This window comes from Lethenteron reissneri, chromosome 43 (assembly GCF_015708825.2).
Source record: "Lethenteron reissneri isolate LAM-NWPU_2019-01 chromosome 43, ASM1570882v1, whole genome shotgun sequence".
Taxonomy (NCBI): domain Eukaryota; kingdom Metazoa; phylum Chordata; class Hyperoartia; order Petromyzontiformes; family Petromyzontidae; genus Lethenteron; species Lethenteron reissneri.
Window position 1 is genome coordinate 3,446,499 of NC_083821.1, and position 14,499 is coordinate 3,460,997.

At 51.5% G+C, this 14,499-nt stretch overlaps 1 protein-coding gene across 1 annotated transcript in view; it reads right to left on the reverse strand.

Moving 5' to 3' along the window:
- The window catches only part of LOC133353368 (collagen alpha-1(XXI) chain-like), a 134,681-nt gene that overhangs the window by 100,259 nt on the left and 19,923 nt on the right, over window positions 1–14,499 (reverse strand). The window contains exons 7-10 of the mRNA XM_061569560.1: window positions 10,755–10,980; window positions 9,744–9,917; window positions 8,106–8,183; window positions 3,710–3,721 (exon numbers count right to left, since the gene is read on the reverse strand). Of these exons, the coding sequence (XP_061425544.1) occupies window positions 3,710–3,721; window positions 8,106–8,183; window positions 9,744–9,917; window positions 10,755–10,980 (490 nt within the window). The remainder of the gene's footprint in view (window positions 1–3,709; window positions 3,722–8,105; window positions 8,184–9,743; window positions 9,918–10,754; window positions 10,981–14,499) is intronic.

The following is a 14,499-nucleotide window of genomic DNA, read 5'->3' on the forward strand; positions in this document are numbered from 1 at the left end:
TTATTGGGGGGGGGGGGGCGGGGGTGTGTTGGAGTGAAAATTTTAAGACTATAAAGGAAAAAATTGTTTGTGTTTGACTGGCAGTAACACCCTTCTGCAGGACCCCTTTAGACAAACAGAGTAAATGTTGCTTATTATTCTATCTCGCTGTAATTTTAAAGTCCCGTGTGTTTTTGTCCGTCAGGAAGTTGTCCCACTGTTCGGGGAATTAGCCCAGTTCTTCCAAAGCAAAGTTACTTATTTGTGTTTCGCAACGACCCGGCAACCAGCAGGCGTCTGGCTTACATTCCTACGTGAGCCACGCACGCCACCCATGCAACCCACCCACACAACGCACACAACTCACATCACCCACCCAGACCACACCACCCAGCCACCAACACCACCCACATCACTCACGCCAACCACACCGCCCACCCACATCACCCGCACAACCAACCAACTCACCCACAACACGCACACCACCCACCCACCTACACCACCACCACACCACCCACACCACCCACTCACACCACCGACACCACCCCCACCACATCCACCCCATGGTCCCAGACAGAACAGCATCATCCAAAACATCACCAATGCTGCAAACACACAGGAAGCGGCCGCTTCTCTCTGCCTGCCTGCACAGGGGTAGCGCAGTTTACCTGGGAATGCACCATTCGCTACGCGTCTGACGACAGCATTTGAAATCACCAATAATCTAGAGGGGCTCTAGAGGGAATGAATCTAGAGGGGCTCTAGAGAGCAGTGGTGACTCTCATGATCGTAACCCATAACCCAAAGGGGTCCCGTATGAATTAAGAATGGAGCAGTTGATTAGTAAATGTACAATTTTTTACATTATATATATTACATAAAATAAATAAATAGTCAAATTTTTTGTTTTATAAAGCGTCATTTGTGCAGATTGCTTCTCGCAATCGCTGATGAACCACAGACCAAGCTGGAAGAGAGCTGGCACCAAACAAATGCTCTGCAGTTCTCTACATATTAAGATGTTTTCAGCCGATTGTTCAATGTTGTTATGCATGCTGGGAGCAAACCAGAGCACGGGGCAACACTCTTTTCCCCGTACAGAGGGGACGGATGACATCAGTCCACACTTTGCTGCACAGCAGCGCCTTATCCCGGCGATAAGGCGGTGCTGTGACAATCAGTTTCAATCAACCCAAATCTCTCATTGACATGCTAATTTCTCTACCCCCCCCGCCTCTCTCTCTCTACCCCCCTCTCTCTCTATTTAAGGCCTCGACACAGAGGCGTTGTTTCTCTGTGTGCCTATGTGTGTGTCTCTCTCTCTGCGTGTCTCTGTGTGTTTCTCTCTGCTTATGTGTCGGTCTGTGTGTCTCCGTGTCTGTGTTTTGTCTCTCTCAATCTTTGTAAGAACGTAATCAACCAGGTAGGGTGTTGACTGTTATGTTAGCCGACTCTCTGTGTTGTATTGCATAATATTTCTAAGTTTACTAGGTATGTTTTCTCTTTCATTTGTACCTGATGACGATTGCTTGTGTTGCAATCGAAACGTCGTATGCTATTATTTAATTATTTTTCCTACGTGACTTTACCGAAAGAACCAAAGAGTAATGAACACATTCTCAAAGCATGTTTGTCTGCGTGTTTCACCACAAGCGTCTGTGGTTAATGCAGACTGGATGCCTCGCGATAATAAGCGCGTGTCTATTTGGCGTTTGAACATCTTAAAATCCCGTATTCATGCCGGACAAGGTGAAAGCCAATCATTTTCTTCCTTTCGATTTAAAGCTTTCGTGACTGCAGGGATTCATCTTCTTGGTTCTTTCGGTAAAGTCGCGTAGAAGGGAACTAATGAAATAATAAAAATTAAACATAATACAACAATTCTCACTTTGTGACTTTACCGAAAGAACCAAGAAGATTTTCTTCTTCTGCCTTTCATCATTTTGATACCGGGCAAAAAAAAAAATGGGTCCGAATCGAATCTAAATAGGACTTGGGGGGGGGGCGAGTGGGGGGGGGGCGAGTGGGGGGGGGGGCGAGTGGGGGGGGGGCGAGTGGGGGGGGGCGAGTGGGGGGGGGGGACCTATTCACGGATGCTGCTGGTCGGCTTGTTTTGGCAAGCGTGCTCAATGTTCGCCCGCGCATCGCAGAAGTTAACCGAGGCCGGCCACCCGAACAATCCTGCTGCGACGTTACCGGCACCCTGTCACGGTGGGGTGGGGGGGGGGGGTGGACAAACCTGGCACCGATTTACGGCAGGCCGAGTGAGCGCTCTGATAATTGCACAGGCCGCGAGGATTGCGAGCCAGGGTTCTGGCACAATGGTCGCACTCACTCTCCCGTGATGCCTCCGTTCGTGTTTGAAAAGGAGCTTAAAATAGAGAAGCGCCTCTGCCCTGAAACTTGGCACAGACGAGAGACAGAGTTTCCCCCCCACGTGTAGCCTTAACGGACTGTTGGGGCAAGTGTTTTTGGCGAGGCCCTATATAGGCCGAGGGGGTGGGTGGCCAACAGCACACCCGGCCGCCTTTTGTCTCGCTCGTGGCGACATTTACACACCGCAGCAGGTACTCAGTTGAGGCTGAGTCGACCTAGGGGAGGCCCAGGACTGGGTTATATAATCATCACTGGTGTTGGCCACGAGCGGGAGATCGAACTCAGTTTGTCTGGGTGTTTGAAGCGGAGCGCGCTCGCCGGTGCACCACCGCTCTCCGCAGACGGGGCTGGAGTGACGTGAAAGTTTCCCCTCTTCACATTGGAACAAGATCATTCAAGTCCCGAGGTTGCCCCCCCCTCCCACCAGTCTAGCCGTGGCATTGGTCTGTGGCACATGAGTGGCATTTGGAACACAAGGGATGCCTCTGTCGGGGACAGGGCCCTTTTCAATATCGTGTGGCCTTTCCCACAACGTGAGTCACAATTCCAAAATAACGTCCCCACATCCCCCCCCCCCACACCACCCCCAATTAAAAAAAAGAATAAAACAAATGATGGCAGCGGTTTTTAAATAACTTTTCGGACGGGAAAAATAAAATGAAATAACTTTAAGAATGTAGTCACGGGGGGAAGAGGTATTTGTTGGGAGATGTTATCACTATATAAGGAACTTGTCCAAAAACCCAGAGCATTGTAATTCAGCTGTAAGCAATTACCGCCCGATGTTACCAATGTCCTAGTTTTGTTTTTTTGTTTAAAGGCAACCCTTTGCATGTGGGACTACTTTGTAACTTGACCCGACAGGAGGAACGCCATCTACTGTAGTCGACATTGGCACCAGTGGAGAATGATGAAACACGCAAATTGGCACTTCCCATGAGCAGGGAACACCGATAGAGGTGGAATATAAATTGAGCCGCCCTGCCAGATTGAATCAGACCATCCTCCATCACGGGTGGCCACCGCCGAAGTAAGGTCGGAAAAGTAATGGGCTACAGGCCCTCAAGGGGGGGGGAGGAGGAAGGCAAACTCTTCATCGTCATTATCATCATCAGCCGTGGTCAAATCCACCGCTGGACGGAGGCCTCATCATGCCGCCGCCAACCCGTCGCGATGCTGTGACGCAACGATCGAGGGTCAACTCTAAAGCGCTGAACCCCTCCAAATTCAAATCCCCGGCGGCCTTGAACTGTCGGAGGTAAACGACTGCCTGGCGGCGTAATGACTCGGAGCTGCCTCCCACTTACCTGCGTGGCGTGCAAACTGCGTGCTTTCTATCAAGGTCGCCACTTACCCTTTCATCGTCCTGCAAAAAGAGAGCGGCACACACACACACAGAGAGAGACAAACGTAGTGAGACACGTGACAAAGAAGGGCAACGGCTGTACAATTCGCATTCCCGTTAGCACGGGCAGGGGTTTGCGGCCGTCGCTGCATAGGTAGCGGTTGGGTTTTTCGGCATTGTACCATGATGTTGTTTGTGCACGGACGTAACGACAAACTAAACTAAACGTTTCTTTTTTTTATTTTACCAGGTAATGCCCACTGAGCATTACCTGGTAAAAGCGACCTGGCCACATATGATAGCCCAATTGAAGTGGCTTATCACGTGGACATTTACAGCAGTCAAATAATCTAAACGCGTGATGTTGATTCTAAATGTGGAGTGAAAAAACCGGGGGACCCGGAGAAAAATCCACGCGACCTCGGAGAGAGATGGTGTTTGCGTATAATTAAGCCCTGTACACACCGCTTTCCTAAAACGCGTGCAGTTTTCATGACGCGAATTGGATGTAACGCGACTGAGTGAACGGAACTGCGTCGCGCGAGTATGGAAAAGCGGTTGCACGGCTACCTCGGCCTAGCACCATCATCGCACAAGGCGGGATGCTGCTGGATACTTCTAGATCCTACCCACGAGCCTTTGCTCGGCCTGCGTACACATCTCACGCGTTGTCGCGGACTGCGCTTTACCCCCTATATTACATACAATTTATTATAACACGATTGTTGCCATAACGCGGTGTTCTTCAGGAACGCAACTACTGCCGTGTTCTCGGAGAACAAACTGTACATTCAGGAATTGCTGCAACTGCGCCTCTACATTCTGACAAAAAAAACCGAGGTCGGTTGACTTAGATCTCCTACTCTACATCCCCGGAATGAAGTTCAAATCCATGGGCAGCGATCTCTGGGCCTTCTCTCCCGTGGCATCCGTACTGTGGAACTGTCTGGGCCTTCGCTCCCGTGGCATCCGCACTGTGGAACTTTCTGGGCCTTGGCTCCCATGACACTGTGGAACTCTCCGTTGTGGGTATTCTCCCGAGGGCTCCGGTTTTCCCAACACGTGTATCATAAACACAACGCGCACTTGGCTGGACACACGTCTTTTTCGAAACCGGAGCCAAACGTGGCAAGCGGCATCGGCAGGACCCCTCCTGGAAAAGAGTCCTGCGACTCGGCGTGGCTCGTCAATTATTGTTGCTAACGGCTATAATCGTGACGCTTCTGCGAAGAGATGAAAAAGGACAACAACACGCTGACGCTACGGCGCACGGCATCGATGGGTCGTCATAAAAGGGAAGCACGTGGGGGTTTTTTAGAAATATTTTTTACGGAAAAATGGTGAGTTACTGAACTTATACGACGGCGCAGTAGAGAGAAAAAAACACCCCCTATAATTATTTGTATAGGCGTAGTTATTTCTCCGACCTGTTTTTTTTGTAAATCCAATGACATTCTCAGTAGGCGTTAACATGTGACACGACGCAGTTGTGTAAACATAGGCATTCGTGTAACAGTTGGTACACAGGTGTTCAAACAGATTCACTCATCGATTTCTCCACCCACATTGAGGACCCGGTCGGCTGGACACTGACTGTTCCATCAAAGACAAAGACCCCCCGTATAGCCTTAACCAGACTGTTGGGGCAAGTGCTGTTAGCGATCAGCTATGAAGGTCCGGCGCGGCGCACGAGGGGGTGGGTGGCCAGCACCACGCCCGGCCGCCTTTGTCTCCCTAGTGGTGATGTTTACACATCGCACCGTGTACTCTTTCGAGGCTGAGTCGACCTAGGGGAGGCCCAGGACCGATTTAATCGTCACTGGTGTTGGCCGTGAACGGAACTCAAACTCGGGTCGTAGGGTTCATAGTGTAGCACACGAACCGCTACACCACCACCACTGAGTTCACTCACCACCACCACTGGGTTCATTCACCACCACCACTGCAGGCCCCGATTTTTGAATGCCAACTCAACTCAAGGGACGTATCGGCTCTCATCGACTGCACCGTCGCTGGTGCTGTTTGCTACTGGCCGCTTTAAATGCGGATCATATACAAACAAATACATACGCGTGTGCATTGCGCAAAGGAGAGACGTGAAATTGACTGCTGAAAAAAAAGCCCAGTGGCCTTGGGCTGGAAGTGGCGACGATGGTGGAGTGGCAGCCACAAGGAAATTGAAGACCGCACCCCACCACTCCCACAGGAAAGACGACTCACGCGGAGATGGAGCAAAATGAGATTGACCAACGTGCGAGCAGAAATGGATCGTGGCATCGCAGGGCTGCGGGGGGATGGCGAAGGAGTGGGGGGGGGCTTCGTTTAAACGATTCAACTATGTTCGTGTTTTACCAGGTAGGGCCCACTGGAGGCTATGTAGCTCAGTGGGCCTTACCCGAGCGATCATTTGTGGCCAAATACGATCGCTCGGCGAAGTGGATTCATCATCTTGCGGAAATCGATAGCAGGCAAATACTCTGAACTCCGTGCTGATTATAAATGTGGAGGGCCCGCAGAAAAATCCACGGGGTGAAAATGCAATCTCTAAATATACAGCAACAGGCATCGGGGTCTGGATCGAACCCACGACCTCCTGTATACCAGGCGAGGTAGTTAGCATCCGCCAGCCGTGATGATCACGACGATGACGACCATGACGCGGTCGTCATCGTCAATTAAGCCCGGCACATTTAAAACGAAAGAGTAGTTCTCATGAAAATGTCTTCTGTTCTGGGTTTTTTTTTTTCGCGTGCGTACTGGCGATGGTGGCTTCCTGCCAGACACCCCGAACAAACCCCAGTTGACTCGGCCCTGCATCCAATCACCGCCATCGCTAAAAGCGCTCTGCAAGGACTCATCCCTGCGTTCACTCCCCATGTCCCCTCCACCACACAGACACCCCCTCCCACAACGCTGCCTCACCCCCCATCCGTCTGGACACAATCTTGGCGATGCGATTGAATGTGCAGCCAGCGAGTCCTGAATTCCTACAACTTGACCAATCCTCTGGCGGATTTGCGAATGCGGTGGTCTGAATAATCGGAACGTCACCAGCAGCGCCAGAATTAATCCGTCTACTGTGGTATATTCTATGCATCTCATTAAATAATTGTCATTCATCCATTTCATTCATCGATCGTATTCATCCATCTCGTTCATCCATCTCATTCATCCATCTCATTCATCCAATACTTTCATACATTTCATTCGTGCATGTTGTGCTCACCTCTCATTCGCGTACTTTATTCATGTAACTCATTCATCGATCTCATTCATCGATGTCAATTCCCAGCCACGGCTACCACCAGTGGTGACCCACAACCGAATCGATCTTGAGCCCTGCCCCTATCACCGATCCGCACAGACCAGCGCGGTGAAGTATGGTCAAACACACCCCAGCCCTTAACCCAACCGTGGATTGACAAAGTTTCCGTAACGTATTAGCACGGTTGGCTATGTACGGTGCGAGAGAAGTCACAATACATATGTAGTATTATTATTATTGCTACGATGGGTAGACTTCGTTACAGTCACGCAGCTTCGTCACAGCTGCTGTGCACATTGGAAGTTCTGTGGACGATCGCGTTACACCACCAGACGGACCAGCGCCTCCCTGGGGGAATACCAATTTGTAGTGATCCACTCAACTTGATGGTTGGCTGCACTCGAGACGAGGTCGGTGCAATTAGGATAGATAAGTGCGGTCGGAAGTCGACCAGAGTCGTCAGTGGGTGAGCGGGTGAGTTATTGAGAGGGTGGTTGAGCAGGTGAGTGAGCGAGTGGGTGGACGGGTGAGTCAGTTAGTGAGCAGGTGAGTGGGGAAGTGAGCGGGTGAGGGGTTGAGCAGGTGAATGAGCAAGTCTGTGAGCAGGTGAGTTAGTAGTTGGGTGAGCGGGTGATTAAGCTAATGGGTGAGTGAGCGATTGGGTGAGCAGGGGAGTGAGTGAGTAGGCGAGCGGGTGAATTAGTGAGTGGGTGAGTTGGTGAGTGGGTGAGCGAGTGATTGAGTGGGTGTTCGGGCGAGCGTGTGAGTGAGCGTTTGGGTGAGCGGTTGAGTGAGTGGGCGAGCGGGTGATTGGGTGAGCGAGCGAGTGAGCGAGCAAGCGACCGGATGAGCGAGTGATCGACCACACATTAACACGCTAAGCTAATTCACTTCCGTCACCTGCTTGAAGCCCTCGTGGTGCCAAAATGAGCAGCACGGCGTTTGTTACCAGCTCAAAAAGTATTCCCCTCCAGTGCCTGACGAACGTGGTTAACCTAAGACTGATAAATACCGTCAGCGGGTCTTTTCAAAGCATCGGGCCTCGTATGGCCGTGGCCTCAATGAAGGCGCGTGGTTCAGAGGTTCGCGGCCCGCCGTTTGCAACGAGGAAGGGGACGCGACGGTGCAGGGCGGACTCACCACGCTGGGGATCTCGCACGCCGTTTCGCGCTCGTTCTGCTCCGGGTCGCAGTAGATCCGCAGCTTCTGGACCTCAAACTTGCGACGGAGGGGGGGAAAAAATAACAGCAGGCAAAACGTGAGCGGCGTCCGCATTTAAAAAGTAATAATAATAAGCACAATGACGATAAGGCAAGCAATGTTTACGTGCGCCTGTTGTTTTAGGCTGCCAAGTGTGTCTGTATGTTGAACTTATTTCGCACAGTACTTAACCAATTGTGCTAATCGGCGGTGCGGGAGGAAGGACAACAAGCTAAACACAACAATGGTATGTTCTTAAAGAAATTCGTTTTCAATCTAGATGATTTAAAATTACACAGCTTCAGTGGCATCCTAATATCGGAAGGAAGAGCGTTCCAGACGGCCTGCATAAGCGCATCTGAAAGTGCGTGCGATGCGGCGACCGCTCTATTGTTCGACGGCTGGATGAAAAAAGCCGCTGCTACTGCGAGGATGACCAAAGCCGGTGGTTGAAGCAAGGAGGCAGATTTCTTAAATCCCCCCACCACTCACCCCCCCTCCTCCACCGCCACCACTGCCTCTTTCCACCAAGCGGTGTGAGCAGGCCCGCCACAGTAAGTCTACAATCGGCGGTTTGTGTGCGGTGATGGCACGTCCGGTCGGCTAGGAAGAGGAGGCCAAAACACCGTTCATAGGGGCGCTCTCTTCCTAGTGGAGGCTCTTCCGCCAGTAGCGGAGTGAGCAACTATTCGCTGGGCTGCACATTTTACATTTTGCCAATCGCATCTCGGGACTCGTTAAGAGTGGGACAAACAGCCTCTCAAGGCGCTCTTCTGAGCTGCCTCCAGTGGAGGCCCTGAACCCTTATCCTATTTTAATTTACATATATATATATGCAGCGCGTGAGTGTTCGAGTTTTGAGACTTTGTCGAACCAGGGCGAGAACTTCAAGAGACCAGGCTGGGGCATCATGAGCAAGGAAGATCGTTGGGCATCGGTGTGCCAATCGGGGGGCAATGATCATGATGATGATGATGGTGACCATCAACCTCAATGATAACCCATACATTATGAGAGCACGTTTGTTTGCATGTTTTGGCACGAGTAATGTGTGGTTAATCCAGACGTGATTCCTTGCAAAAGGTATCTATTTTGGTGTTTGAACATCTTAACACCTCCTCTATTAATTGCAGAAAGAGGAAAAGCCCTATTCTTACTTGTGATCATTGTTTGATACTGGATAAAAAAGGTCCCAAAGATATGATGGCCATGTAGTTTGCATGGCCATTTTTTTTCGATTTTTGCCAACTCGATCGTCTAACTCTTCCGAAGGACACCAGGGAACTTTGAACCGTCCACTGGGAAACGTAAAAAAAGAACATCGTTTTTTCGTGCAGCCTTTTGTCTTTGTTTGTCCACGTGTGGGGAATGGTAGCGTAGCGGTGAGCATGTTCCACTACATACATTGAACTTCTTTCGCACCGTACATAGCCAACCGTGCTCATCGGTCATCTAACCACCACCGCAGCAATAACCAGGGCGGGCCGCTGGAGCCGAACCGCACAGCTCTGCGAACAAGAGCGACCGAACGCTCTCGCTCTCTCGCCAACGCCCGGCAGGGTGCCCGCCGCTGCTCACCGGGATGGAGGCTTCCTTGCCCACGTACTTGCCCACTTGCATCTGCCCGCCCACGTACATGGCGACCACCTGCTCCAGCACCACCCGGCCCACCTCGTCGCCGTCCAGGAAGAGGTAGGCGGTGCCCTCCCGCACCAGCACGCGCAGCTGGTGCCACTTCTCGTTGAAGAGTTTCTGCGGAGCGCGCGGGCGGGCGGGCGGCGGGGGGAGCGAGCGACCGGTCGCGGGACACAGAGGGGGAGGAGGGGGTCAGCGGACTTTATTTAAATAATATTTTACATTTTAAAAATTTCTGACTGTTGTTTATTTTAAGTCTATTACATTTTTGATTATTTATCTTGTGTTGATCGCCGATTGTTTATTGTTTATTTATGTCTGTTAATTGTGATTAATTTTTTAATTGCTTGGTTGCACCGTGGGACCAAGAGAGAGGACTGTAATTTCATCTGTGTTGTATGTCATGCATGTAACACACTTGACAATAAAGTGACTTTAAGACTTAAGATTTAAGGACGTTTGGCGGCAAGCGGTCCTCACCGCTGTTCAACGCGTTGGGATTTCGAGGCCAATATTTTCCCGTGGTAAATGGCGAACTATTATGATCGTCTCCACCTCGGCGACAAGCACGGTTGGCTACGTACGGCGCGAAAGAAGCTCAACGCACGTACGTACCGTCGCTGCTACTGATGCTGCTGTTATGCTACGGCGGGAATGGTTACGTTCTTGTACGGGGAGCATCTGCACATGGCTGATGAAAACGACGACGACGATTGACAACGACGAATTCTAGATCAACAAAGGATTGTCTCGCCAAGTCTGAAGTCTCAAAGCGACTCGCGTCGACGGCGGTGACGACGATGGGTGGGTGGGGGGGGGGATCCGGTGAAAGCACCGGACACCCACCCCTGGCCACTACCAGCATCAAGGCAGAGGGGTTGGCGGGACTACCAGAAGATGGGCGCTCTCCACCACGCTCGCTGCGACGAATTCGCGGGCAGTGGCTCAGCTCACCCAGAGCAACGGGCCCGAGAAGCGCGCCGTCTGCACGCCGTTCTGCAGGCTGGGCGACGAGAAGGTGACGGAGCGGTCCGAGCCGTCGAGGGTCACCGCCACCTGGATGGAGCCGTCGAGGGCGCGCACGCGCCACAGGTCCCACGCCTCGCGGCGCGCCGCCCCCTCCAGGCGCACCGTCGCCACGAAGACGTAGGACGGGGGCAGCCCCTCGGGCAGGATCTCCCTGTGTGTGGGCATCGAACGGCAAGTCGGCGCGTCAGTCGCGAGGCTGCGTATCGGCTGAGTCGCGTCGGAGAACTCGCAGGGAGGGAGAAGGGTGGTGGGGGAGAGTCGGTCTGCGTAGGCCGTGCAACGGGGTGGGGAAGGGAAGCCTCTCGACTGTGGGTGGCTGCAGTCTTCACCTTGAATAGCGCTCACCACTCGCACTAAGCTTATAACGGAACGGAGAAGGGAGTGGCGGTGCAGTGGTTAGCGCAGTGGGCTTTGCCTCGTCGGATGGGGATGGTTAGATGTTATTTGTATGTGTTTGGGTGATTTGTTTACTTTTCTTGTACTTTGCACTGCTATTGTGTTTTTGTGTTGTTTGTTGTTGTAAGGTTCTGACTCGCCCCTACTGGACATCTGTGAAAAAGAGCTTTATAGCTCATCGGATTCCTCCAGCATAAATTCAGATTCTTCTGATCCTGATACATACTATGAGCCAAAAACACCGGAGTTCGATCTCCGCCCCAGGATAACATCAGCGACGAGCGATATCCGAACGAAAGTCCTCGGAAACCGCCCCGCGCTCTCACCGAGCATGGGGAAGTTATGACCATACTCATGCACGTACGCGTGTTCAACTTCTTTCACACCATACGTGGCCAACCACGATAACCGGAGGTACAAAAATGCAGGTCACTGTGGGTAAGGGCCCTTTCCCACGCCCCGCGCCAAGTGACTCGCATCACGTCCGATCGCAAAACAGTTCGAAGGGTAACCCCTGTGGGCAGCCGTCTCTCCATGGCACAAGGTGGCCCAGCAGCTGGCTGGGATTTGGGGGGTGGCGGGGGGTGACGATGATTCCTGTGCGTGAATCCCAATTGAGAAATGTTCGGCGTCGTTTTTCGAATTTGAACAAAACACATTTTGGAGCGCAGGCGCGTAATGACGTACCGATGCATCGATTGATCGTTCAAGTTTGTTCTCGGTCGCTTCAATTCACGACATGTTCAAATAATACGCCAATGACATGGTTACTGTTACGTTCGTTATATAATGGGGCAAACAGAACCACACAAGTCAAGAAAAAAAGTCAACCAAAAGTAATTTAAAAGGAGCAAAAATATATATAACGAAATTAAAGCAATTCATGAGTTGGACCACGGCCTTCAATCGTGATCATGATTAATGATCACAACCATCAATCATGATAATTATTCAAATCACTGGGCAAAGGTTGGATCTTTACCCGCCCGCACTCTCTGTAACCTTGCATTTCTTCATGGCATCCACAAGACCCAGTAGTGACCAATCGAATCAGCCAATCTGCTAGAGGGGACGCGGCAAATGAAATATAGATCCATCAGACGGGGAAAAGCCGGCGACTCTACGTATGTATATACGTTGAACTTCTTATGTACCGTACACAGCCAACTGTGCTAATCGGAGGTTTGAGAGAAAGACATCAAACTGAACACAAAAAGCAGTTCTAAGAAAAAAAGTAGTCAATCTAGATGATGATTTAAAAGTGCATCGCCCCAGTAGCTTCCTAAGATGGGAAGGCAGAGCGTTCCAGAAGGCCGGAGAAGCGCATCTGAAAGCGCCTCAATGCTGCGTCCATCTTAGTTCGATGGCCCAGCCAGAAGCCGCCACCGCTGCTGCGAAGATGACCGAAGGTTTACGCTCCTTGACGAGACCAGCGGCGTCTTGTGGCCCGTCTGTGGCCAGCACTCTGCGCGTCTCCGGCCTGTGCGAGCGTAACAATGCGGGAACCTGGCGCACGCCGTGGCTCCGTTTTAAGCACCTGGTGTTGCCCCTTCACCCTCTGAAGTCGTCGCTCAACCGGGATTGCACCCGCGCCGCGGTGCGATGGGCTACGACTGGCGAATCCGAACGAGCAGCTGCGCGGAGCGGGTGAGGCGCGGGGCGAGCGTGAGATGACGGCGTCAAACCACAAAGGAGCTTGCCGAGCGCAAAAAAAACTTAGACTCGTGAGAATCGACCCCACACCGTGACCCGCCCCGCGGTTTTAGATTTCACGCGCTTGAACCTCAGCTCTGGCGGTGAGCGTTAAGCCGCCCCTGCGCGCCGTTCCGATCGACTAATCAGCTTCAACTGCGGCTCGCTTCAATGGCATCATTATTAGTGTTATCATTATTATCCTCCACGGTTTTATTCCCGATTCGAGTCGTTACGCGACGCGGCATTCACTCAGAACTGTCACGGGGCAGCGAAGCCCTTCACGGTGAACGGCTCGTGGAAGTGGATTTCACAGAGCGACCCCAGAGTGTACATCAAGTGACCTTTGGTCTGCACAGTGCCGCATTTAGGCAAAAGCTAAGTAAGCTATGCACTTTTTGATGTAGATTGAATTTTTTTTTTTGAGGACTACTTTGTGTGTTCACTTTGTTGTCCTTCGCCCCACGCTTCCGATTAGCGCGGTCGGCTATGTACAGTGCGAAAGAAGTTCCACATAGATACAGGAGTATGGGCATACTTCCCCCCGCTTGGTGAAAGTTGAACTTACGAGCTACAGCTTAGGGCCTCGCGCGACGAGGGGAGCCTCTAAACCAGAACACCAAATATAAATAATACGACGTTTCAAGTTTGACGTGATCGGTTGAAAAATAAAGGGGACGGGTGGGGAAAAAAAACGACTCTCCAAAACGGTCATTCGCATTCGGATATGACAAAAATATACGGGTGCCCCTCGTTGTACGAACCCTTAGCTTGACATGCTTTGGGCTCCAGTGCGTCGTACTCACGCCCCGGGTGTGCACCCATCAAAGGTCAGCAGCGCTTTCAGCTCGCCCCGCGTACGGGAGGTCGGCGTTGCGAGGTTTGCCGCGGGACGGTGAGATCGGTATTCTGCTCAGGGCTTGAAATTCGGGCAAGTTGAGTGCCGAACCAAAATGAGCGTTTGCGATGGTTCGCTGTGCGAGAATGCTTCGGGACGCGGCGGGAGAAATATGATGAAAGTACGTAGGGGTGTATGTATGTGTGTACGTTGAACTTCTTTCGCACCGTACGTAGCCAACCGTGCTCTCTGCAATGGGGAACGCGTGGCCTGAGGTGAGAAAAGATGGTCAGAGGTTTCAGTTTGGTGTTTTAACATCTTAACACCTGTTTTTTTGCCGGAAAAAAGGGGAAAACCTATTCTCATGGTCAAAGTTGTTCTACACATTTTGGAAAGGGGGCTTAACACAGGCTGCTGGTATGCAGAAGGGCATGGGTTCGATCCCTGGAACCCTGACGCCTGCTGCATATTTCGAATTTGCATGTGTTTGTCTCTCTCCCTTCCCGTGGTCGGGTGAATTTTTCTCCCGGGTCCTGCAGTTCTCCCCCCTCCTCCACATTTAGAATCAACGTGCGTTTATAGTATTTGGCTGCTGTGCATTGTCACGTGATTAGCCGCTTCGTTGGGCGCTATCATTCGTGCTCGCCAAGCTCGCTTCTTTAACAAGACCCACGTAGCTCGGTGGCCCTTACCTGGTAAAGTAATAAATAATAATGGTAATAATTGTATCTGTCTTTCGTCAGG